This window comes from Quercus lobata, chromosome 4 (assembly GCF_001633185.2).
Source record: "Quercus lobata isolate SW786 chromosome 4, ValleyOak3.0 Primary Assembly, whole genome shotgun sequence".
NCBI lineage: Eukaryota > Viridiplantae > Streptophyta > Magnoliopsida > Fagales > Fagaceae > Quercus > Quercus lobata.
In genome coordinates, this window is record NC_044907.1 from 27,232,335 (window position 1) to 27,259,991 (window position 27,657).

The following is a 27,657-nucleotide window of genomic DNA, read 5'->3' on the forward strand; positions in this document are numbered from 1 at the left end:
CCTACTAATTACTGAATATTTGTGAGGCACATAGCTGCTGGTTCTATTCACGCCAGGCATGTGGTTGTTACTGTATTTGCCTCTGGACAAAATCTTCATATCAAGGAGCAACTTGGTGAACATCAATTTAGTCAGGTATTTGATAATTTTGAGTGTATGATTGTTTGGTTTGTAATATGCTAGCATCATACAATCACCAATGTCTCTAAAAAATATTATCATGTTATTTGTATGTTTAACTTTTTTACCTTTTTTGTTCATTTTGTTTTGTGTGTTTTTTTTTTTTTTTTTGGTTTGTTTGTGAAACACTAAGGGGATTAGGGGATTTTGTCTGTATGATTAGTTGTAAATTTAGTCTGATGTATGTAATTTAGTTTGATTTTGTCCCTACTTTGCCATAACAGGACTGAAGATGATTTTATCTCTCATTCTATCGAAGTTTTGTACTTGAACATGGAGTTACTCTCCGTGTGAGGAAAGTTTGACATTTCCTTGCTTTGAGAAAGGCTTTGGTGGTAATAAGAAGATTAAAAATGAGAGACATGTAGACTATTTGTATTATCTTTATGTAAGGGCATATTTGATGCACACATCTCGTGTCATTACTATGTAGCAATTGGAGAAGTTGTTATAGTTCCTTTGGTAACATTGTTTTTTGCTGATCGTAAATATTTGAAGCAATAATGAACATTAATTGGGATACTTGAATTTAGAAATAGGAGTCATAGTCTAATCTTATAATACTAAGCAATTTCTAGCAATTCTCTCGTCTAAAGCCACCCTTTCTACAAGGGCAAAAATTTTGTATGCATCAGATACATAAGATACATTTTCTTCTATCAAGATTCAAGTAGACGATGATGTTTGTCCACAATACAAGATAGAGCTAGAGACCCTAGAGCATCTCATTTTCAAATGCCCATTTGCCATTATTGGACCAACTCTCATGTTAGAGGATTGGCAAACAGGGATGAAGCACACGCTATTTTGTTGGTGGCAAAAGAAGCATTCATGTTACTTTAAAAGCTAGATTTTTGCTGGACTCTTCTTGTTTTGTCTCTTGGCAAGATAATTTTTTTGACCCATAATGTGACTTCTTGGGCTGCGTTGTGTCCCATCTCTGCTATATTTAAATGGGTCTTTTGTCATATTAGAAATGGTTTGGGCCCCTAGGCATTTTGGGATTTGGATGGTTCAATAATTAGCATTATGCAATAATTGCAACTAAAATTACCATTTTAGTGTGAAAAGTAAAAGATTTAAGGTAAAAAAAATAGAAAGATAAAAATTAAAAATTTAATAAAGTTTTTTTATTCAAAGTGAACTTTCCAGTTTTAATCTTAACCCTTAAAAGTGGTATTACATTGCTATTGACAATGGCACCGAATGGCATTCTGTAATCTCATTTGTAGTGAGAATAAAAATGAAAAAAAAAAAAAATTACTGTAGGGAGAGATCCTTTTTTGGCTTTTAAGTTTTGACTAAGAAACAGATTTGTAGTTATGGAGTGGTGTTGTTGTCAACATATCAGTAATTTGCTACACTATTTCTCATAGTTTTATAATTTAATTGTTATTTTTTTCATAGAATTTTTAACTTGTTAGAATTCAAATTTTATCTCATTGTAACTATCGATTTATTATCATTAAAAAAAATAGAATTTAATTAGTTGAGAAAATAAAAAAGTGAAATGATACAAAATGTTGAGAAGAGACATAAAACTAAAAGTGAGGATAGAAAATATTTATGTTTTTCAGGATAAGTATTTGGTACATAAGATGTAAAATAATTATAAATATTTTTTGTTTGGTTAAAAAGAAAAAAAAAAGTTGGATTAAAAAAAAAAAAAAAAAACCCTAGCAGCCATAGTAAACAACTAAAGTTACGTTGTTTTAGTTACTCTAAAACTAAAACCCAGAAGTCTAGAACAGAATCTCGTTTAGAAAAAAAAATGAGCAGCAGGCAAGGCCCCCCAAAGCACCAAAACAAATTCACCTAGATACCTAGTGGCAGAGCGAGGAATTTTGGCTTGGGGGGCCAAACTATGGTATTTATAAATCAGTCTAGATAAATTCAAAACATATACATACACAATTAGATTAACAAGAACTCGTTATCTTCCTAATATTTTTTTTCTAATGAGCATAATCTTTCTAAACTCTAATGAGTATACGCAAATTGTCTACTTTACTCCAAACATGTACGGAAAATAATCTAAAAAGAAAAATAATTAAATTTTTAAATATAATGGAGTCAAGAAACTTGTAACTCAACTGATTGGACGTATAAATGAAAAAATTAAAAAAGGAAAAATAATAATGGATGATCCTTGTGTATCGTTGTTTTTTTCTTTTCTTTTTTTTTTTTTGGGAAAGATTAAGCTATTTATTTTTGTATTTTTTTGGGGAAGCCAATTCTTTTTTTTTTTTTTTTTTTAGAGCAACTGAAATTTGGGGTGGCCGGAGTCAAGATAAACTAAACGGTATTACAACAAACAAGAAAATCGATTTCTATTTCTCTAGAAAACATTTTACTAAGGAAAACTAATTCATATTTATGACAAGAAGTTGGTGGAAAGTTTAGGCCGTATTCCGAGATTATGGGTGTGTGCCTACGTTGTAAAGAGCAGATCGATTGGAAACGCCATTATGGAAAGTACAAATCCCTCACCAAACCTGCCAAATGGAATTTCCTTTTCCATTTCCTTTTCTTTTTCTTCTTGTCTTCTTCATATATATATATATATATATATATATATAAATTTTTTTTGGAAATAGTTTGGTTTCAGTTTTCAATAACGAATTAATATTTTTGGCAGTCAACGTTATTTCAAACGCATGGTTCATCAATCTTTACCATAATCTCTGTCGTGGTTTGTGTTTCTTTGACAATCAAAGCTTAGAGCAACCACATCAGTGTGGTTAAAAGATTTCGTCTATTTTACACAAAATACTTACTTTTTCTATATTACATCATCATTTTTACAAAACACCCACATCAGTTTATCTATTATACACACATTTTTATTAAAATAATATTTTTCCTTACTTTTTTTTATTATTTCCCACCTAACCCCACCTAGCCCTTCTTTTTTATATGAATACACCCCCTTTCCCTTCTTCTTCTTCTTATTCTTATCTTTATCTCCGCCACTCTTTCTTCTCTTTTTTTTTTTTTTTTTTTTTTTTTTTTTTTTTTGAGAATCTTTTTCTTTCCTCTTCTTCATTTCCAATTTGGGTTTTATACTTTTATTATAGATGATGATTTTGGGTTGGGTTTGATTAAGGGCAGGGATTTTGGGCGGAGAAAGCAAAAATTTTGGGTGGAGAAAATGGTGATTTTGGCATCTTCTTCAGCATCTTCTTCTTTCTTCTTCTTCTCCTTCTTCTTTTTTCAATTTCGGTTTGATTATTTATATGAATTTGTATATGGGTTTGATGAATTTGGATCTAGATTTAGAACGATTTTGATGATTTTATGGTGTGTCCATGTTGTTGTGGTGGTGGTTGCTGGTATTGGGTTACAGTGGTGGTGGTTGGCGGTACTGTGTTGCAGTGGTGGTGGTTAGTGGTTAGCGGTGTTGGGTTGTTGTGATGGTCGACTGCTTCTTCTTCTTCTTGGCATTGATGAGTGGGTGAGAAAGGGTCTGATAAGGCAAGAGAGAGGAGAGAGAAAAAAATATAAAAAAATATATGGAAGAGCTACAGTAACCATGCAAATTTACACGGTTACTGTAGCTCATGAAAATTATTAGAAGACTTTACACAATTTACATGAGCTGATGTGGGAGGTTTTTTGACCAAAATGTGTAAAATGGAGGAGTTTTTGTATTAAAGAAGACTATCCACCAACTGATGTGGATGCTCTTACAAATTGAAAAGATAGTAACCTGTTTACAAGTTGTTGAAATTTGTGTCGAATATTAGAGCAGCAGCTTAAGTAATGGCCTGTTTAGAAGTTTAGAGAGGGAGGAGTGTAGAGGGGAGTAGAAGGGAGAAGAGTAATGGGGAAGAGAGTAGAGGGGAATGGTTCCCTTCCACCTTATTTGGATGTTTTTAAAATTAATAAGGGGGAACGGAGTAATTAGCCTTTCCCCTTGTTTGGATGTTTTAAAAATTAGGATGGAGATGAGAGAAAATGATTAAAATAGACAAATTTACCCCTATTTGAAAATGGATTTGCAAAATTGGTCTATTATTAATTTAGAAATGGTAAATTGGGAAATTTATCTAATTAATAATTTATCTACTCTACTCTCCCTCCAAATCTCTCCAATTTGGGGGAATTAAAAATGAGGAGTTAGAGGTGGTTGAAAGCCCCCCAAGCCCCTCCAAACTCCTCCCCCTCATTCCTTAAAAAACTTCCAAATAAGGTAACTGAATTACTCTCCCTCCCTCTACTCTACTCCCCTTTCTTTTTTAAACTTCCAAACTGGCCATAATAGTTCAAAGTAACATTGAAGAAAAGAAGAAGAAGATGACATATCAGAAGAAAATATGCTAATGTCTAAACTACAAGCCGTGCGTACATTGAAAGCTACGTAGCCTAAATGTAGTATTAGTCTTGTACTTACATTCAATAAGTTAGCACGTGTAAAGTGTGTGTGAGTAGATGAGTGTGTGGATGACAACTGTATTTTATTAGCGGTAGTTTCAGTTAGTTTTTCTGTTAAGCTTAGTCATTTTTTTTTTTTTTTAAGAATAAAAAATAGGGGACTCGGGTGTGGCCATCATTGTCCCACGCCCCACGGTACAGTTGGTAAGCCCATGGGTACCACTAGCTCAAACTGGAACTCGGAAACTCTGAACCCACACACACCCTAGACTCTATTGGTTTCTGGGACTTTCAGAAATTGCAATTACAATCCTCGTGAGAACTCGAACCTGAGATGTGGTGAAGTCTCAGCAGTCACCCACCAGTTGTACCACACCCGCTAGTGGTTAAGCTTAGTTAGTTAATTCCATATTTATTAACGTCTCTGTATCATAGGGAGAATTATTTAATACTCCTGGAGTACTATAAATGCGTGCTCCCTCCTCTTATTTGAATTGTGGGTCCTACCATAAATTTAATTAGTAGAACCCACAGTTACGTGAAAGGGGGGAGTACGCACTTATGATACTTTAAAAATACCCAATAATTACCCGTATCAGATTTACCATTAGATTACATCTTTTTATATCCTCCATACTTTCAAAATTTCTAAAAAATTAAAGGTCAATAGTTATGTCATTCATAAATTGTTTAAATTGTAAGTTTTTATAGTTTAAAATTATGCACATAATATAAACTTAGAGATTATATAGAGAATAATATCCAATTGACAAAAAATTTGACATGTGTATTAAGAGTGCAAAAAACTTGCAATTCAACAGTTATATTTTCAAAATATATAGTAATATTTATTTTATTGAGTAAGATTGTACCTTTAGGCTAACTACAACCAATTTTGTAATTAAACTTTGTCTAATAATAAATAGTTGCAAAAAATTCTATACAATCTTGAGATATTTAGCTAAATAAGTAATTAATAACTAATCCATATACAGTAACTTCTCCAAAAGCAGGGCTTAGATGATTAATCTAATTTATGTGTAACATCTTCCAAAGCATTTTATTTTATTTTAAAGAGTTGAACCCATAATTTATAAGGGTATCTTTAGCGCTCATGTAAATCCAAACAATATTGTCCATTTTCTAGGACGTGCATGAAAAGCCAGGCTTTATGTATGATTAATCTAATTCATGCCTAACATCTCCCAACTCCCAAGGCTTTTTTTATTGGGATGAATAACAAAGCAAGGTGAGCTGTTTCTCAAAAAAAAAGCAAGGTGAGCTAAATTGAACACGTCAAGTTACACGTGTTGAAAGACCATTTGGTCCAATTTTATTTTTGTGACAGTTACACACGTGACTCCCATTTCACAATTCCAAAGTGACCTGACAAATTTAATTCTCATGCATTGAATGATTTGAATGGAAGAGATCAAACATGAATGATATAATATTCTGTGATAATACATGATAATAAAATTTATATTAATTAGTGATGATTGATGAGATGAATTCAATTTTTGTTTTTTTTTTAGAAAAATGAGATGAATTCAAATGAAAATAATATTATTACTATTATTACTTTTGAACCGTCATATATTCTGTATGCTAGTGTTTGTTGTTTGTATGCTAGATGGTCGGTAAACTTATAACGGGTGTCTTTTCCTCTACTACAACAACTGAGGAAAACGTCGTGCAAAACAACAAACACAAGTTGAAAATATCACATTTGTATATGGTTTTCTTTTGCTCTCGAATTTAAATTTTAAATATCATGGAAGTTGCCGTGAAGTCCGGTGACGCGTTAAGCTACATTTTCCTTACTTCTTTCCACTAATTACTGGGGGCACGATATATTTTATGTCCTAGAATCTTAACTCAAAGAAGCTTAAGCAAGTAGGTGTGCAATGACTTTCATTAGCATACATGATTTTGAAACTCAAACTGTTCAATAAACTGTAAAAAGAAGATGTTCAAGATTTTTGATGTTCAATCGAAGTCAGATTGTGATAATGTTATGATTAATTAATATAAAATTAAATAAAATAATTATATAATTTTTAACAAAAATAGTATTTAAAAATGTTAAAAGTATATTTTGATTAAAGATTAGAAGATATTTCTCATTATTTCCTACAAAGATTAATAAACATCCACTAATTATCTAAAATATTCTCTTAAATTTGTAATAATGTACTAATAATTAGCCAAAACTAATTTATTTAAAGTTTATGCCATTCATCCGTTGCACACATTGAGAGAGCGTTTGGATTGCGCTGAAAACCAGCGTGTTTACGTTTTCCTGCTTTTTTTTTTTTTTTTTTTTCACGCGTTTTCTAGCTTTATGAGGGCTGCGGTTACTGTTCGTTGAACAGTACATGAACAGTAACCACAAATTTTTACTTTTCCAATTTGTTTCAGCCAATCACAGCACATCGTGTACTGTTCACGGACCCACAAATTTCACTTTTCAACAACTTTTTCATTAAAAATGAGTCCCACGATACTATTCACACATTTAAAAATTATTTTGCTACAGTGTTTTTCAGTTTTCAGTTTCAATTTTCAATTTTCAACTGTATCTAAACGGACCCTGAAACAATAAATTACACTTACCCGTATTTCATTTATATACATTCAAAGGCCTTCAAAAAAGAAAAGTTTATTTCCGCCAAAAAAAGGAAAAGTTTATTTCATAAAATAAAAACCATATATATTAAAGTTTGAAATTGTGGCAGGTATTCAACTAAAACACGTTTCTCCAAAAAAAAATAAAAAAAAAATGTCAAAGTAATCTGAAAACAAGGGGTATTTTTTGTTTAAAAAATATAAAATATCTCACTATCTCTTCCCCACAGAGATAAGAAAGTCAAACAGCTTGGCTCTCTTCTCACTCTGTCTCTTTCCCCTTTCCCCTTTCCCCTTTCCCCCACTCTTTTACCTCTCTGTCTCTTTTTTGTTGTTGTTAAGAATCTCACCTCTCACTCTCTCAGACTCTCGGTCTCTCTTACAACAAGTAGATCAGAGCCCAATTGTCTCTTTGATTTCTCTTCTTGTTCTAAAAGATGTAGTTTACTTGCTACTTGCAAATCCTTATGAATACATGACATTGTCTGTCATATATAGAATCTAAACTCAAACAAGCTATGTGGTAAGTACTTACCAATGGCTTCCACCAGCATTCAAACTGTCCCATCCTCTTTTACCTCTGCTTTTTCTAAACCCCAACCGGTATATGACGTTTTCCTCAGTTTTAGAGGAGATGACACCTGTTTTAGGTTTACCGACCATCTATATCATGCTTTGGTTGATAAAGAGATTATCACTTTCAGGGATGATAAAGAACTTAAGATGGGAGAGCCCATTTCGCTGGAACTCTTGGAAGCAATCGAGAAATCGAGGATCGCGATCATCATTTTCTCTGAAAATTATGCATCTTCCACATGGTGTTTGGAAGAACTTGCAAAGATTTTTGAATGCAGGGATAGAGGGATATTGAGAGTGTTGCCCATTTTCTACCATGTGGAACCTGCTGACGTGCGAGATCAGAAGAACACTTTTGCAGAGGCCTTTGCAAAACATGAAAAGCGTTTCGAGGAGAACCCAAAAAAGGTGCAGAAGTGGAGAGCTGCTTTAACAAATGTGGCCAATCTCTCCGGAGAGCGTTTAAAGGATGGGTAACGCTTTATTGATTTGCTTCTGATGAGATTTTTTTTTTTTTTTTGGGCTTGTTTTGACTGCATTACTTAATTACTTTAAAAATGTAGATGTTAAAATTTTAATATCTTTAATACCACAAAAGCATGAATTATATATAGTTTTATAAACAGCACTACATTCATACTATTGCAAAATTAAGAAAAAGGCAGGGCCGGCTGAATGGTTGAGCAAGATATGCAGTTGCCTATGGCTTCAGGTAAAAAAAAAGCCTCCAAATTTTATAATTTATAATCAATAAATAAAATAATATTTTTTTACTAGATGAAAAACAAATAAAAAAATAGAGAAAAATGCAACATATATAATATTTTTTACAACATTTTTACAACTAATGCTTTACAGCTTGTTATTAATGGCAAAAAAATAATTATAGTGATATTTTCAAATAGAAAATAAAAAGTAACTTAAAACTTATGATTTGTTGTAAAAATAATTGTAAACGTTGCACTTATAAAAAAAGAAAGAATAATAATAAGAGTTTAGTTAGCAAATTTTTAATAGTTCTTATCTAAGTCTACCACTAACATCATTTTTTTACTTACCACTATCAATCTACCAAATCAACAAGTATGAAAAATTTTGTAAATTTTTTCTATCTATAAAATTTGTAAAAAAAGGAAAAAATTCTACATATTTTATGTTAATTAGTAGTAATTTTGCATCTAAAACAAGATAATCAATTTTTGCCTTAGCCCCCCAAATGCATCAAGCCGCCCCTGAAAAAAGGTTGTCACTAATTTAAGTTTCAAGATTTAGTTTAGGTTGTCATTAAAAGTCTTGTAACTAAACCGTTGAACTACATTTAAAAATTCCCTCACTAACTTTGTTGTAACTATTGAATTATTAAAAAAAATAAAATAAAATTTTAAAGTTGTCACTAAAAATATAATATGTGCAGATATGAGTCTTATAGTTCAACTAATACCTCTTAATATTTGTAATGAAAATGTTCATGGTTCGAATCTCCTTATTCATTGAAACTATTGAATTATATATTAAAAAAAAGTATATGTTTAGCTGGCAAACTTTTTTTTTTGATAAGTAAGAAGAGAATATTATTAATAAAAGAAAAGCAAGAGAAACACAAAGAGTTCACGGTAGTGAACAAAGGAAGAAAAGGAACAAAAAGACAGAAGTAGCCCCTAATCTAGGGAGCAATATATATATATATATATAGAGAGAGAGAGAGAGAGAGAGAGAGAGAGAGAGAGAGAGAGTAGTTTTAGTGGATCAGAAAAAAGACATACAATGTGGTGTGTGTAGGAACAAAGAAACACACACACACCATATGAATAGTGTAATGCAATCAGTAATTGTCGTATATGTCCAATGACCAAAACTACTCATCAAAAAACATCAAACAACATTTTGAAGATTTAGAATTTTGGTCATTTGATGTTTTTTTCTTGAGGGTGGATTGGGGGGGGGGGGTGTTATCATCTTGGTAGTTTTATTTGTATTTCAATCACATTGGATATTTTGATCATTTTAGAGGTTTAATTTCAAAGTCAATTTGGCCATTTTAGGTTCAATTTTTGATAAATTTGGATTTTGTAAGGATTTATTTATTTTTGAACATTTTAATCATTTTGGAGGTTTCAATGTTATTTTTGGTCATTTTATAGGTTAATAGGTGTTTTGGTTATTTGGAAAGTTTTAGAGGTATTTCGGTCATTTGAGATTTTTTTCCCCTAGCATTTTTGTCATTTCAAAATTTTTCAAAGGTATTTTGTAGGGTTTCAAGGTTATTTGGTTATTTTTATAGATTTGGGATATTTTTGGGAAACTTTTGTCATTCTCGAGGTTTTGAGAGTATTTCACTAATTTTAAGGTTTTAGGTGAGATTTAGGAGATTATGAAAGTATTTGATCATTTTGAAAGAGAGGATTTGAAATCCAATTTATAGGTTATTAAAGCATTCAAACTATAGATTTAAGAATCTAGAATTGAAAATCCGCTTATGTATAGAATATAAATATGGAATCAAGACATTATAAATCCATTGATTTAAAATCCAAATCTAAATTCAAATTCAAGTATCCTAATGCAACCTTGTTAAATTCCTTCATTCACTTAAGAATAAATTGTGGCCCAATATGTGGTGCTAATTGCTACCTCATGTGTACTTTGGGCAGCCATTCAAGCCCGGTTTCAACAATTTTTATGGGCTTCTACTTATGATCTTGAAATGAAGATGATTTTTGCTTCGGTCAATACTCAATAGTATGGATTGTATTCTTCTTCTTTTTGTTTTATTCTATTTTTGTTTTGAAAAGAAATAGTCAATAGATTGTGTACTAAATGACATGGCATTTGAGATTTTCTAGTTGTTGAAATTTAGGTTTCAAATAGCCAAATCAGAATTTCAATTAAATTGCAGTTTTTTTTTTTTTTTTTTTTTTTTGGTTTAAAAAATAAAAAGAACATCTATGTTAAATAGTACAGTACTTGCTGCTTCAAGTTTACATGAAAAACCATGTTTTCTGTTCTGAGAACGACTAATCTACTTGCATGGCCTAGGATTTCGACAAGCAAATTGAGCTTGACTGTGTAGTTTAGTTCAATTTTAGAGCTCTCTCTTTTATGAGATGAACAAGCAAAACATCAACGCCTACATGCTACATCTCCAATTAGTTTTTTTTTTTACACGAAGATTTTTGTAATATTTTTTTTATAGGGTGCATGAGGCAAACTTTATCCGAAGCATTGTTCAATGGATATATTCGAAATTGAGAGAGAAACTTTCAAATAATATTGAAGATGATCTTGTTGGAATAAGCTCTCGTGTTGAGGAAATGATTTCATATTTAGATCTGGAATCAACTGATGTTCACTTTATTGGAATATGTGAGAAGAGTGGTATGGGCAAGACGACTCTTGCACGAGCTGTTTTTGATAAGATTGTTAACAAATTTGAAGCTTGCAGTTTTCTCGAAAATGTTAGTGAGGAATCTAAAGCACATGGTTTAAAGACTTTACAAGAACGACTCCTTTGTGATATAGGAAAAGGGGGGTTAAGGGTAAAGGATGAGCATAAGGGAATGCAAGTTATCAGCGATATGCTGCATAACAAAAAGGTTCTTATTGTTGTTGATGATGTGAGTGAAAGAAGTCAATTAGAAAAATTAGTAGGGAAGCGTGATTTGTTTGGCAAAGGAAGTAGAATCATTGTAACTACCGAAGACAAAGATTTGTTGGCAAGTTATGAAATTAAAATTGTATATAAGGCTAGAGGACTAAATGAAGTTGAAGCTCTACAACTTTTTAGTTTGAATGCCTTCCACAAACCTCATTGTGAGAATGATTTCCTGGAATATTGCAACAATTTTGTCAAGTATGCTCAGAAAATTCCTTTGGTTCTTAAAGTTTTGGGTTCCTATTTGTGTACTAGAACAAAAAATGAATGGGAAAGTGCTCAGAATCAGCTAAGAGCATTACCCCATGAAAAAACTACTAAGAAACTTAGAATTGCTTTTGATGGATTGGGGGCAGAGGAGAAAGAACTATTTTTAGATATTGCATGTTTCTTCAAAGGGGAGGAGAAGAATCGCATTGCTGATATACTAGAATCAGTTTACTTCCTGGACATTAATCTAAAAAATCTCATTGACAAATCTCTAATTACTCTTGTAAGGGGGGAAAAATTGTGGATGCATAGTTTATTACAACAAATGGGTTGGGAAATTGTTAGTGAGGAATCAAAAGAAGCTAGAGAACGTAGTAGGTTGTGGCATTGTGATGACGTCCTTGATGTATTAAAGAACAATACTGTAAGTGGATTATTACATAGACATAAATTTAGAGAAGTATATAATTCTACAATGTATTCATGTAAGTTTTTGCTTTATCTAGCGGTATACTAATCTTACTATTCTTGTTTACCAGGGAACAAAACATATAGAAGGCATGCTATTAAGATTGCCTCCAGATGAAGAAGAAGAAGAATTGAATGCTGAATCATTCTCAAAGATGAATAAACTAAGATTGCTCAAAATTTGTAAGGTGCGCCTTTCTTGCCTCAGTTATCTTTCTAATGAGCTATGTTTGTTGGAATGGCATGATTATCCTTTGGAATCATTGCCTAATAGTTTTCAGCCTGGCGAACTTGTTGAGCTCATTATGCATCGCAGTTGTCTTCAGCAACTTCCAAGTGAATTTAGTGTAAGATTTTCACTTTTGCTGTTTTTTCTTTTCTTTATTTTTTATTTTTATAAACTTTAAGTTCTTGAATGCTTAATTTTTTTTTTATCCCTGCTTATTTTTTCATCATAGAAGTTGGGAAAGCTAAAGCTCATTGACTTGAGTGACTCCCAAAACTTAACCCGAACTCCTGACTTCACCGGATTCTCAAATATTGAGAGGCTGAATTTCCAAGGTTGTACAAGATTGCATGAGTTGCACCCTTCTGTTGGAGGTCTTAAAAGACTTATTCTATTAAATCTAAAAGATTGTAAATGTCTTAAGAACCTTCCATATGAGCTCAATTTGGAATCTCTTAAAACTTTAATTCTATCTGGCTGTTCAAGATTTAAGAAATTTCCCCGTATTGGGAGAAACATGAGAAGCTTGTTGGAGCTTTATTTGGATGGGACTGCTATTGAAGAACTACCACCAACAATCAGGCGTCTAACTGGCCTGACCTTATTGAATCTTCAAGACTGCAAAAACCTTAAAGAGTTTTCCGAGTGACATTCATAGTTTGACATCTCTTGAAATTCTCACTCTATCAGGATGTAAGTGTCAACCACCAAAAGTAGGGCATTTGCTTGGGCTCTCTCCTATTGGATCCTCAATTGGTGCCACCCTCACTTTTCCGCGACTAATTTCATTTCTTTTTCAATCTTTCCTAGCATGGCGATACACCTATCTCAGAATTCCTATATTTGCTACAACTGCTTTGTCAACATATTGTTTCCACAATGCCCGGCATCCTGAACCAGAGCCCATCAACCTGTTGTTGTCTAATTCGTTCTCAAAATTAAGCACTTTGGTAACTCTAAGTCTAAGTGACTGCAATCTGTTGGCACTCCCTGATGACCCTAGCTGCTTGTCGTCAATAGAGTATTTGAATTTGAGCAAAAATAATTTTATATGCTTGCCCGATTGCATTTCTCAACTTTCAAAGCTCAAAATTCTTTTCTTGGATCATTGTAGCAAGCTTAAATCATTGCCATATGTTCCATTAAGTACAAGGTTAGTTTCAGTACAAGGATGTACTGCGCTTGAAAATTATTCAAGTCAAGTTGTTGTATGGACTTTGGGTGTAGCAGGATTCACTATTATTACTTGCCTTGGCTTGGCTGAGGATGAAGATGGCACAATTGCTGAGGTTTCTTTGCTAGACATACACCTATTATGGCAAAGATACGTGAAGGTATCTCTTTTTCTCTCACTTGTCACACACACGCATGAGCATCTTTTTACGGTTGTTTTTAATATTTTACAGGATCAAATTCATCAAATGGAAGGCTTTTGCCATGTTTTACCTCAAATTGAAATTCCAGAGTGGTTCAAGCATCAAAGGTTTGGGTCATTTCGACCAATCCCACTACCTTCAAATCTGTTCAGTAATAAAAATTGGAAAGGAATCGCTCTGTGTGTCATTTTTGTAGTCCCAGCACATTCGAACTACGTTTCTCCTGGAGAGGATACAAAATACTTTCATGAGTTTTATTGTCTTTTGGAAAAAAATGGAGATCCTATAGCTTTCAAGGTTCCTAAGGAAACATGTGTTGGTTCATTTGGAGTTTGGCTATATATATCGCATGCGAGGTTTAGAAAACATTTAGATGAACGGAGTTGCATTACCCCTTTCATTGGAACCAACAGCCCGGATATTGAGATTAATATGTGTGGTGAACGTATTCTATACAAGCAAGATATGGGAGAATTTCTACAAAACTTAGGCCAAAAAATTTTTGGGAGCCCTAATGACCTCCGTGGAGAGCTCAAGTCACACTCACAGCTTTCAAGATTGTATCAGGTCTGTTCCTCTATCAGTCTATATCACTAAATTCAAAATTGTTATCATATCTCTTCCTATATTTTTTTAGGGACTTTAATTAGGAGTAAATATAATATATATAAGGATACCACTTTATCGAAAGTGTAAAATTATGAGTTTGAGTCCAATATATTATGTTATATTAATTCCTCAACTTATTCCATAAAAAAAAAATCCTCAATTTATTTATCTTGAGCAGTGTTATAGGCACTACAAATTTTACTATTTTGAGTCCCCAAATAGACATGTCACTAATTATAATAACTAGTGACAGACCCATGCGATACGTGGGTATATACAACTATTTTATAACGTGGTATAATGTATGATTTATTCTTTAAAACGTACTAGAGATATTATTTCTAAAATTATTTTTCATCTCTCCATCTCTACAAATATATCATTCTATTATTTTTAGTTTTTTTTGGAAAACTTAGGTGCATTAATTTGATTGATATTATTCTTTTATATATATATATATATATATATAAAAGATAGAAATACTATTCTTTTTTCAAGTGATCTATATCATTCAAACTTTTGTATAGTTTGATATGGAGAGAGAGAGAGAGAGAGAGAGAGAGAGAGAGAGAGAGAGAGAGAGAGAGAGAGAATAATCACCTTTATTTTGGAAGAGAATGTGAGACCAATAACAAAATTATATAAAAGAAGATGAGCATAATAATATTCAAAATAAAATGTATAGTTGTAAATACTAAATTATCCAAGTCATGCTATGTATTAGAATAACATTGAATCATTTTCTAATTTCATAGGATAACATGTAACAAAAAAAAAAAAAAAAAAACAGATAAAAAATTAAAATATAACCAAATCATATCAACCTAAAGTAGATTAAACATAAAAATTCATTAATCTAAATTAGAGGTGTAATAAAGAATTAAAAATTCATCAAGAGAAAGAATATATATATATAGAGAGAGAGTATTCACATTTTTGTGTGAGAAAATTATGGATTGAATGGAAGAGAAAATAACAAATTTTTATAGTAAAAAAAAAATGGGGGAGAAGAAGAGTCAAAATAAAAGGAAGATGAAGGGATAGAGAAATTATAAGCTTAAAGTATAGAGCAGTAAGGAGATAAAAAGGTAAAAGTAAGTAAATTTTTTTTGAGAAGAAAAAGTAAATAAATGTTGGAGAATGTGTAATTGTAAAGTGGGAAATTAATAAGGAAAAAAATAATTAAAAAGGAAAGAGAAAATATTGAAAATAGGTTGATAATGTGGCGCTGATGTGGCTCAACAGGAGCGTAGCAACACTAAACCCTACCCTTCAACTTTTAGATATAATATATATAGATATAGATTCAAATACTTATTTATGATTGATTGAAACATACTAATCATATTTATTACCATATCAATTTGCTAGCTTTATGCAATAAATCTTAGCATTTCCTTATTTTTCTTTGCACAAGACTTCCACTCACACGTGTAGGTATAGTAAATCTTAGCATTTCCTTATTTTTCTTTGCATGAGACTTCCACTCACACATGTAAGCCTATGCCAGCTAGCAATTATGAAAAAATTTATATTTAAACTGACTATTTTTGTATGTGTTTTTTTTCTTTCACCCGTTGAACATTTGAAAGCTAATATTTTTTATTTTCTAAATGTTGACTTCTAGGTTTTCTATTTTTTATTTTCTAGTTATTTATTTTTCATGTTGAATTAATTTGGCTTAAACTGAGAGCAAAATTCGACCCACTTGACCAAAAGCATTGCTGCCAGTCAAGCCGAAACTCTGGAAAAAAAAAAAAAAAAAAAAAAAAAATCCTTTGTCATGTCTTATACCCATAAGAAAATCTAGCTTTCAAAACCCCCAAAAAAAAAAAAGCCACAAATATCTCCGCGCCACTATGACCCACCCCTCATTGGCTACTGATCCCCACAACTATGGTTTTCAAACCCAAACCAAACTAGTTGGTCTGATCGGGTTAACTGAGAATTGATGAAGTTAGTTTTATATGTGAGAGAACCAGATATTTAAATAATCTAAAAAGAACCTCCTGAACCAGTGGTGGAATAAAAACTGTCAAAACCGTCTGCTGGTTCAGTTTGGTCAAGGCTTTTTTGAAAAATAATTATGGTTCAATTGGGTCAAGGTTTTTTTATTTTTATTTTTTTTAAATTTTTTTAATATTTTAATATTTTAATTTTTTTGGGGTCAAGGGTTTTGTAATAATTGAAAAATGGGGTCGTTAATTGTGAACCTGAGACCCCTTAATCAAGAACCATGTTTGGTATAGTAACCAACTGACCGGTTAGAGTTGTTGGGTTTTATAATGAAAAAAATAAAATAAAAAGAAAAGCATTATTATATTTATTTTAATTTTACATGATTATTAGTTTTTTTTTTAATGGAGATTAATAGTGTTTTGATTTATTATATCACCTCTCCCTCAATATATTAAATATTAATAAATTTATTTTATTTGTAAAATCTACTTGTAATTTAAGTATTAAAGATTTATTTTTAAAGTGAATTTAAGAAAATTAAATCAAAGTGAAGGATTATTATAAAATTATTTTTAAAAAAATTAAATGAAGAATTATTATAAAAAATTTATGCTTATTTATGTTTTATTATTAACTATTAATGATATATTATCAAGAAAATTTATTTGAAAGTTTGTTTGTATTTTTTAAAGATATTTTAGTCATTTTTACTAAATATTTCCATATGTAATACATTTATTTTAATTTTAGTTGATTACTAAATTAATTGTGGCCTTTAATTTTAATTTAATACATTTAAAAAATTTCTACAAATTTAATACATTTCTATCGTTTAATTATTTCTGAATGACCCTTAAAAATTGATGTGTCCTAAATTATAAAATTAATATATATATATATATATATATATAAATTTACCTTGTTACAAACAATAAATTTCTGCATTGAACTTGGATTTAAACTAGAATACGAGAAGCAACGTTTATGAGAGCCTCATTTTCTGACAAACTAAATGTTTCTTGATACAAATTGACTCATAAATTCTAGCAGAGCTTTTTCTTGGACAAATCGAGTGGTAAGAAATGTTACCTTCTTGCTGCAAGGGAACTGTCCATTGAATGGGGTTTCACTCCTAAGTATTGGAGATGGATTTCTCTACCTGAAGAATCTAGGTCTGTCCCTACTATATATTAGTACTCCTTTATTTATTTATTATTTTTAAATTTAGACTTCTTTTTTTTTTTTTTCATCTAGTTCTTAACTGTGTACATGTAAAAATCAAACAGGTTCCCAGAGGTAGCGGAACTTAATCGTGTGTATTGGTTTGATATCCGCGGTAAGATGAGTACTTCCATTCTGTCTCCCAAAACACGCTATGCCGCTTACCTTGTGTACAAGTTGAGGAGCGGAGCCCATGGATTTGATGGCCCTCCTTTCAAGGCTTCAGTGGGAACTGTTGGAGGTGAAGTTTATGAACAAACTGTTCGATTGGACCTGTTTGTCATGGAGCCAAACCAGCAAGACCAGATTATACCGCTGCCGCAGCAGCACACTTCACGTCCCAAGCAGAGAGAAGATGGATGGTTAGAGATTGAGTTGGGTCAATTTTTCAATGGGGAAGGAGAAGATGACGAACTGCAGATTAAACTTAGGGAGATAGAAGCTCTTAACGAGAAGACAGGCCTCGTTGTTGAAGGGATCGAGATCAGGCCAACAAAGGGTTAGTAAAATTTGTGCTTTTATTAGCACTAAGTGACATTGATGATACACTAAATTGCAATTCTATCAAACTTGATATTGGTCCCAAGCCAATCGGATGAGTATAAAATTTATAGTGGAATTACTATCTAGACCTCAAATTTGTTGGGGCAAATTTGAGTGTACTAGCTTGTATGATTTTTATTAAATTGTAGCTTTAAAATCTGGCCTTCCGAATTTTATGGCATGTGTTAGACATATAGGGTAATATCCTTGTAAATTGGCATAACATGTTGATGTGTTTTGGTGACTCAATTGAAGTTTGGAAGTAAGTTGCACATTGTTGGATAAAGCAGTAAGAATGAATTGTACCAGCTAACTTTGGGGATTTATTTCTCAAGTTAGGGTGAATGGATTGAGTTGTAAATTTGTGGGAGCTCTATTTAGGATGTATAGAGTATGGATGAAGGTTCATGTACCTTAGTTCTACTGTTTAGTACACAAAGGAAAAATTATAAGCCCTGCAACTATAGTTTTTTATGATTAGTGCTCAGTTTTGTGTGTTTTGATGTTTTAAACTGGTAATTGCATGTTTGAGTGTTTGGTTGCATTTGGGATGGTTGTAGGAATTCACAGGGGCCTAGTTAGGGTGAAGAATTAATAGGTATAGGAACTGGAGGGTGTAAGTAACGAAATTATGGATTAGAACACTCCATGAGTTGAATGGTGTGCTTAATAATGAAAGTGGCTGCTTTTTATTTAGGGGCAGGACAAGACCAGTAGGGGACTCCACTACAAGCAAAAGCATTTGCGTTGAGGTAAGGGATTGTGATATGAGGGTCTTGCAGCCCATATTTTTGTAAACATGTGTTTTAAAACAAAGCTTTTTGATAAACATGATTATGCTTATGTTTCATTGAAATTAAGCGTGTTTTTTTGTCAAACTATACATATGTTTTATAGTGAGATAATGAGTAAATCATGTGGATATGCAAGATGTTTATAACCTCTGTTTGAGACTAAAGATCAAGGAAACTATTATTATGGAAACAAATTTGTTTTAAGAAAAGAATGTTTTTAGAAAGAAAATGAATTTCAAACGAAATGATATACTATTGGGGATCAAGTCAGTGTAACATTGTACTCGGCATAAGCCGAGGAGTACCTGACATAGTCAGATGATCTGTACCCTGATGTTTGTACCTGGGGGACGCATAACCAGATAATGGCTGGCCTTAATGGCCAGGTAGTTAAGTTTATGAAAATGATTTAAATGATTACGATCCTGTATATCTTTAATATGTTTGACACTATGATAGTTTTAGCTTTAGATTCATGAGTTTCACAATTTATGTGCGGTTATGATCTGCATAGGCATTTTCAGTATGGAAATTATGATTCTCATGAATGGTGTATGGAACCCCGGTTATATGTTGAATTGATGATGCTTTCCAAGCTAATGATCACAAGTCATGTTTTACAGGAAATGTTTTCAAAAGATGTTACCTTATGTTATAAGCATGTGATGTTAGGATTGAATTCAATGGTTTTGTTGTATAGCTGGATTCGAGGTCAGCTAGGCCTCCAAGAATTGAGGAAAGGAAAACAGAGAGAGAGAAAAGGAAAAGATTGAATTGAGAATACGCTTGCTTGATTGATTACTCTACAATAGATTGGTCCCTTATACCTCACCTTACAGCTGTCAATGATCCACCATTCTCTAACTCTAACTGTCTTGCACTGTCACTAACTAACCTGTATAGCCATGCCTCAGTTGACACTATACCCTACAATTCTGATATACAAGTCTAATATAGGCACTTAGGCACTTTTACTACTAATACACTATCAGGCACTTAGGCACTTATACTACTAATACACTATCACAGCACTTAGGCACTTATACTACTAATGCAACCATACCGCATACCAACATACAGAATTATACAACATACAAAAACTATGCCTAACATGTGATCTATGTTGATGTTTCCAGAATGAGATTGATATATGCTTTATGTTTTCGAGAATGTTATATGTGTTTATGCATACTCTTAAAACTGTTTATAAGGAAGTCGTAACCACATGTTAACAATACTTTTTTCTATTATGCAGGTTAGATTATGTTCATGTCACGCCTCCCTTACTGAGCAAGTGGTATGCTCACCCTTAACATTTTCAGTGAGCAGGTATTTTCCTTTTGCAGCTCAAAGTCTCAGCAGTGGAGGAGTTTATGCAGGAGTCATGATGGAAATGTTATTGTATTTTAAGACACCGAGTACCTAGATAGTTATGATGTATGGTAGTGGGAGATGGAACAATTTAACGATGGCTATGTAAAAATAAATTCTGTTGTGCTATGTATATTGAGGTTACCTAATCATTATGTTATTACATTTGATGGTACTCTAGATGCTCTGATTCTTCACTTCCTGTAGATGGGCAAATCGTTCATATCTTATAGATGATAAATAGAATCACTTGATAAGCATGAGTAAAAGACTAGTAACAGGAAAGAGCTCTACCTCTATCGTCGGATTCGTTTAATTACTCTTCAAAGAGCTCTACCTCTATCTTTCCGAAAACCCAATCTTGATCGACAACTCTAAAAAGGTATTTGCTATAACTATTTGATTGGCTTCAGTAAGTTATATATACTAGGGTCAATTCAATTTCAAACAGCTTTCCACTTTTAGAACTCTTAATTCTATTTCTGAATTCGTTGAATGAAAATAAGCATTAACGTGTGTGTGATATTTATAGACAGTTTGCCACTCCTTGGGAATAGACACAGCCAGCATATAATCATACATATTAACGCCAAGAGACACAGACGGAACTAGTAATGGGCTGAGGGGGCCATGGCTCCCACCTGACCAGATTTTTTTTTTTTACAAGATAAAATTTCTACTCTAGCCTAATCTAAGTGTATATATGTGTGAAGTTTTTTTTTAGAAACTTGAACCTTGGCCTTTACTCCTCACACCCTACAAGTATTTATACTTGTGGAGTGACCACCGCACCAAAGATGCGCGGTGGTCGACCAGATTTTTTTAAAAATAGTAATAGTATATACACATTTAATGAATAGTTTAACAATTAAGCCCAAAATAATTATTTTTGGTCCCTCTTCTCCCAATAAGTTATAAATTGGCCCATGAAAATGATAAAACCCAACTAGCAAACAACTATACTACAATATTTGTGTAACTGTGTTGGCTATTTCTTACTCTTTCTTTTTAGATCCAAGCTATTTTTTTTTATTAGTGTTAAGATTGATTATTTGAATTTTTGTGAATAAGATATGACTATTTTCGCTAAAAAGAAAAAAAAAGTGCAAAGCAAAATAGAAGAAAGATAGATGAATACAAATTACAAACCAAGTTAATGTACTTGTAGTGAGTGAGAGTGGGGTGCATGGGTGGCCATTAGTCAGTGTGTGGGGTGGAATGGTAGGTGTGTTTGGCTATTAATTTTTAACTTAAAAAAAAAAAATATATATATATATATATATATTTTTTTTTTAACTTACCACTTACTAGTTGTTGTTGGTTGTTTATTAGTAAATTAGTTTAATTTTATGTGGGTATTATGGAATTGAATAGTTGTGTTAATAAATTGGTGCTAATGTGTAGTGTATAGCCATTAGTATTACAAATTTTACTACATAAATTTTATATATTCATGTATCATTAATTAAAAGAAAATTAGGATTGAAAGGGAGATTGTTGCAAAGTCTAGTACAAAATCAACTATAGATGATTATTGTTATTTAAAAGAATATTGCATTCTATTTGTAAATGATTAAGTTAAAATGTATTAATAAACGGTTATTTTCTTTCTTCTCTTTTGTTGATATTTTCTTAACATTAAATATATGCTAATTTTTATTTTAAAGAATTTTTTTTATTGAGGCTTTGCACCCCCCCCCCCCCCCCAAAAAAAAAAGATCTTGGTTCCGTCCCTACCAAGAGTTAACCTTATACCAATGCTATAACAGTTAAAACGGTTAAGTTATGATTTTTCATAAGATTATTGTTGGCAGTATTCCATGACAAAATTTGTTGTAATTCTATGAATTTATTTCATTGTATTTTGTGAGATTTAATTATAATGGGTTTAGTCTTAAGTTGGTGAATATTATTCAAGATAGTGAATTCGCGACTAGCTTTCGCGAGTAACTCGCAACTTGGCTAAATTGCGAAGTGACCAACGAAATACTTTGACAGTTGGATTTTTTGTGTGACTCTTCATATCCTTCACCCACACTATAAATATCCTCATTACCCATAAAATTGTAAAGAGGCTATTGGATAGAAAAAGTGGAGAGATTAAGGTTTTTAGAACACCCACCTTTTAGAGAGAGCTACTCATCTTCAAGAAAGAAATTTTGAGAGAAATTCTTGTAGACTCTTCTCCTTCTCTCTTCCATTTTCATAATTTGAGAGGAGATTTTTACCCAAATACAACTCACACACAATCTAAGTATTGAGGGGGGTCTTTGCCAAATTAAGCCAATAAGGCTTGGTGGTACAATCGAGTGGTATTGCGGGATTTGGGAAGCTAGTGAAGACAAGACTTCAAGAAGTCCATCAGAAGCTGGAGCTTGTAGGGCTCAAGTATTTTGGTAAATTAGGCTTGGGGGGTCTCTTTGGTTATCTTTCTACTCCAACTTATTCATTAGTGGATCTATTAGGTTCTAAATATTTAGGATTAAATGTTTAGGTTCTAATTTTATGTATGGCGAGAAACCGAGTATAATAACATGTTTAGTATAAGATATTTATGTTTTAGAATAGGTTTAGACATTACTCAAGTTGATTCTAGTTAAGATTTAAGAACATTCAAGCTGTAGAAAGAAGAATTCAAAAACTGCAAGACTTGACTGATCAAGTGTGTCCTTCAATTGATTGAGACACAAATTCTACAAATTTTAAAGAAGGTCCAAAAGCCCGTGAAACATTTAGGGTTTGAGTCCAACACTGCTAGGTATAAAAACAAAACCATAATACACATTTTCGAGGTCTTATGAGTTACTCTTGTAAGATCTGTGAGGTTCTGTAACCTTCTAACTCAACAAGCATTTACTAGAGATTAGATTAATATTGCATGAACCGGTGGAATTAAGTTGCTGCAACAAGATCAACTACTGCTGATGATCTAAAGCTTTGAGTGGAGATCTCAAAGTCACAAACAGGATCGTTTGTGTGCAACAAATTCAGAATAGAAGAGTCCGTAGATTCAGAGTTGCGTATGGTCACATGAATAAGTACTACAAGCGGTAGCATTAGATTTAGGATTAAGTCTATTGTAAAAACTTCCATTCTATTACTAAGGTATACAACTCCAAACTTAGAGCATGAGAGAAAAAACATAATCCCTCTATAGTTCCTTGGCAACCCCCTACGTACCCAAGTTTGGTTGAAGATTAATGTAAATGTTGCAGAAAGCGACAATGTAGTTTTCCTAGCTGTTGTGTGTAGAGACTCACTTAGGGCCTTAATTGACATTTAGACTAGCTCTCATGTTAGAGGATTGGCAAATTGGGATGAAGCATAAACTATTTTGTTGGCAGGCAAAAGAGGCATTCAGGTATGTATGTACCTATGACTCCCAAAGTATCATTAATGCCTTGGATGAAAATTGTAAAGGAAGTTAGATTTTTGCTGTTTCGTATGGGTATCATGTTTTGTCCCTTGGCAAGCTTAAGGCTTGTTTAGTAAGAGATTTCTAATAACGTTATTTAAGTTTTTTAGAAGTACACAAAGATAAATAAGTGTGTGAAAATACGTATTGTGGTGTTTAAACAACAATTTTTGTTGTTTAAACATCGTTACTAAATAGAGCCTAATTTTTTGGCTCATAACGTGGCTACTTGGTATCTCTGCTGTCTCTGCTTTCTCTGAATTGGCCTTTTGTCAAAGTAGAGATAATTTGGGCCACTAGGCATTTTGTAATCTCATTTACTCAGAAAAATAGAAAATATAATAAATCAAGATAGGCCCATTTTTTTTTTTTTTTCCAAACGTGTTGACTAACAATTAAAAAGGCAAAGTAATTTCTTTTTCTCTGAACAAAAGGTTGGATGGCTCAAGATATTTTGTTAATATATTATTTTAAGAAATTTTTATAATATTTTTTATAAATAAATAAAAAATTATAATAGTTAGTTTTTTAAATAAATTTTTAAAAAAATAATCCACAAAAAAATCCTCTCTTTCTTTTTTTTTTTCTTTTTTAAATCAACCTTTTGCCATTTAGTCCAAGATTCGCTTGTTTGTTGACCCACATATTTTTAGGTCCGCGGTCCTCTAACTCAGTAATTTCATCTGTAATAATGCCCGGGCCCATAAAGGAGAATTTAATCATTTATAGGTGGAGAGCCACTCCTTTTTACCGTGTGGACCGGTGCGGTGTTTTTGCCTTTTGACTCCAGAGGGCAGAGAACAGTGGTGGAATAAAAAAACAGAAGTGGTGTCATATCGATACACTAGTGCTACACACAAATTCGGGATTATTTGCAGTCGAATTGACAATTTTTGGATTTTCAATATAGATGATAGGTTTCTCTCGTTATAATTATTAAATTATTATTCTTTTAATTTAAAAAAAAAAAGTCTATTTGGCTAAGATGATGAAAAAGTTTAAGAACGAAAAATGTTGAAAAAATAAAAGTAAAATAATAAATTTTCAACATGGGTGTTTGGTACATAAGATGGAATATATATATATATATATATATATATATTAGAACAAGATTTAGGTACAGTACTTAGGTGTTGTTCCTTAGATTCCTCTTTTAAGATCATGCCATGTGACTTTTTTCTCATGGATAAAAGTGTATTTTTAAAGTTAAGTAGCTACATGGTAGAATCTTAAGAGGAGAACTTAAAGAACAACATCTAAAGTACTGTACATAAATTTTGTCCTAAATTTTATTTGTTTGGTTAATAAAAAAATAATATGATGAAAAGTAGTTGGTCAAATTTACTATAATACACTTGTTATATAAGAAGTTTTTTCTTTTAGTAACAATTTGTTATATAAGAAGTAATTGTTTCCATTATAATATAACAAATAATAATATTATCAATTAAATTAGTAAAAATGAAGTTGAATAGTGGTAGAGCTCTGTTGTGCGCTAGTGGTACCTATAGAATTACCAAAAATGCCCAAGTGACAATATACCATAGGGCGTAGGGTGATGATTACACACATAAGCCCCATTTTTTTGTTTAAAAAAAAAAAAAAAAAACTAAAAATGGTATGTTTTAAAAGTTAATATGTCACACTTATTGTATAAAGCATAAATTTGGCATAAAATACTAATTAATGGCACACCAAATACCAAAAAACCTCTCACATCAAATGTTCTAAATGCTAAAAGTTTTTGCATTGATGCACAGTGCAATTCTAATTATGTGATAAGTTTGATGATCATGATAATCTCCTTAAGAGAATGAGAAAATTAAAAATTAAAAATTTTAGTGGCACCAAGAGAAATTAGGAAAATATAATGTATAATAACAATAGTTAGAAGAATATAGATCACTTCAAAAAATAATAATATCAATCAAAAATAATAGAATAATAAAATTATATTATTGTAAAAAAAGAGAGATAGGAATTACTTTTAGAAATTGTTTAAATTTTAGGAAAAACAAATTGTCTACAATAAAAATTTGAGAATAAATTATACATTATACTACATCTCAAAATAATTATATATTCTGCTATTAGAACGCATAAAACTTTAACACAAGATATTTATAGGCAAAGTAACCCTAGGCTAAACTTATTCTAACTATAGTAGGAAAATTACTTGTTCCGCTTACAACAAACTTGAGCCCTAATATGTCTAGCATCCTTGCTCAAACTCTAGAAGGGAAAATCTAAAGCAAATTTGAGTTTGGAGAGATGTGTGCAAAACAAACTAACAGCGAGCCACTATGAGAAAATCAATAATGTGCCATCTCTGCTATATCTAAATGGGTCTTTTATCAAAGTAGAAATGGTTTGGCCCCTAGGCATTTTGGGATTTAGATGGTTCAATAGTTAGCATTATGCAATAATTGAAATTAACATTTTAGTGTGAAAAGTAAAAGATTTAAGATAAAAAAAAAGTAGGAAGATAAAAATTCAAAATTTAATAATGTTTTTTATTCAAAGTGAACTTTCAAGTTTTAATCTTAACCCTTAAAAGTGGTATTACATAGCTATTGACTATTGCACCAAATGACATTTTGTAATCTTATTTTACTGAGAATAAAAATAAAAAAAATTAAAATTGTAGGGAGTTACCCTTTTTTGGCTTTTGAGTTTTGACTAAGAAATAGTTTTGTAGTTATGGAGTGGTGTTGTTGCCAACATATCAATAATTTGCTACACTATTTCTCATAGTCTTATAAATTAATTGGTATTTTATTTATAGTATTTTTAACCTGTAAGAATTTAAAATTTATCTCATTGTAACTATCGATTTATTATTATTAAAAAAAAAGAATTTATTTAGTTGAGAATATAAAAAAGTGAAAGGTAAAAATTGTTGAGAAAATACATAAAACTAAAAGTGAGAGGATAGAAAATATTTGAGTTTTCCACAATGTGTATTTGGTACAAAAGAAGATGTGAAATAATTATAACTTTTTCTTGTTTGGTACTTTGGTTACCAAGAAAAAAGTCGATTTAAAAAAAAAAAAAAATTTTGAGCAGCAGGTAGGGCCTCCAAAGCAGCAAAACAAATTCGCCTGGATACCCAACGCCGGAGTCAAGATCAACGAAACGGTATTACAACAAACAAGAAAATCAATTTCTATTTCTCTAGAAAACATTTTACTAAGGAAAACTAAGGGGGTGTTTGGTACATGCACTTAAAAACTGAAAACATGTGTTTGAAAATATGTGTGGAAATACGTATGGGTAAAAAAGTGTGTGTAAATACGTGTAATGTTGTTTAAAAACTGAAAACATGTGTTTGAGTAAATGTACCAAACGAGACCTAAGGGTGTGTTTGAATATCGCTTATTTTGTTGAAACTGAAAAATTATTGCTAAAAGTATTGTAGATAAAGGTAAAAGTTAGTTGAAATAGTACGACCCATGAATAGTGTAAAAACTGAAAACATGTGTTTGAAAATATGTGTGGAAATACGTATGGGTAAAAAAGTGTGTGTAAATACGTGTAATGTTGTTTAAAAACTGAAAACATGTGTTTGAGTAAATGTACCAAACGAGACCTAAGGGTGTGTTTGAATATCGCTTATTTTGTTGAAACTGAAAAATTATTGCTAAAAGTATTGTAGATAAAGGTAAAAGTTAGTTGAAATAGTACGACCCATGAATAGTGTAAAAAAGTACAGTGAAACTTATGAATAGTAAAAAAAATAAGCTGAATAGTGAAATAATTTTAATTTTTAATCCTAACTCAAAGACACACTAATTCATATTTATGACAGGAAGTTGGCGGAAAAAATAGTAACCTGTTTACAAGTTGTTGAAATTTGTGTCGGATATTAGAGCAGCAGCTTAAGTAATAGTTCAAAGTAACATTGAAGAAAAGAAGTGCAAGAAAGAAGATGACAGATCAGAAGAATAAGAAGAAAATATGCTGGAAGTCTAAACTACAAGCCGTGTGTACATCGAAAGCTACGTGTAGTATTAGTCTTGTATGTACCATTCATTAAGCTAGCACGTGCAAAGTGT

The 27,657-nt window shown here is 31.7% G+C and overlaps 1 protein-coding gene across 6 annotated transcripts; it reads left to right on the forward strand.

Moving 5' to 3' along the window:
* Positions 1-7,475: 7,475 nt before the first annotated feature.
* Positions 7,476-20,350, forward strand: LOC115986686 (TMV resistance protein N-like). Of its 6 annotated transcripts, none has more exons than XM_031109927.1 (7): positions 7,489-8,231; positions 10,952-11,051; positions 14,198-14,257; positions 17,306-17,430; positions 17,545-17,978; positions 18,720-18,775; positions 20,079-20,350. In XM_031109927.1, exons 1-6 carry the CDS (start codon positions 7,720-7,722, stop codon positions 18,737-18,739), a joined length of 1,251 nt encoding a protein of 416 aa, XP_030965787.1. In that variant the 5' UTR covers positions 7,489-7,719; the 3' UTR covers positions 18,740-18,775; positions 20,079-20,350. The 6 variants fall into 6 exon arrangements, with proteins under 6 accessions (XP_030965784.1, XP_030965783.1, XP_030965787.1 ...); XM_031109926.1 differs by having other exon boundaries at positions 7,490-8,231; positions 18,720-18,774; positions 20,072-20,350; XM_031109928.1 differs by having other exon boundaries at positions 7,490-8,231; positions 17,309-17,430; positions 18,720-18,774; positions 20,072-20,350.
* Positions 20,351-27,657: the final 7,307 nt, after the last annotated feature.

Coding starts and splice junctions, on each gene's coding strand:
- LOC115986686 (XM_031109924.1), top strand. CDS start 7,720: ATGGCTTCCACCAGCATTCAAACTGTCCCATCCTCTTTTACCTCTGCT. Junction 12,045..12,159: donor ATGTATTAAAGAACAATACT/GTAAGTGGATTA, acceptor CTTGTTTACCAG/GGAACAAAACATATAGAAGG. Junction 12,277..12,362: donor GATTGCTCAAAATTTGTAAG/GTGCGCCTTTCT, acceptor ATTGCCTAATAG/TTTTCAGCCTGGCGAACTTG.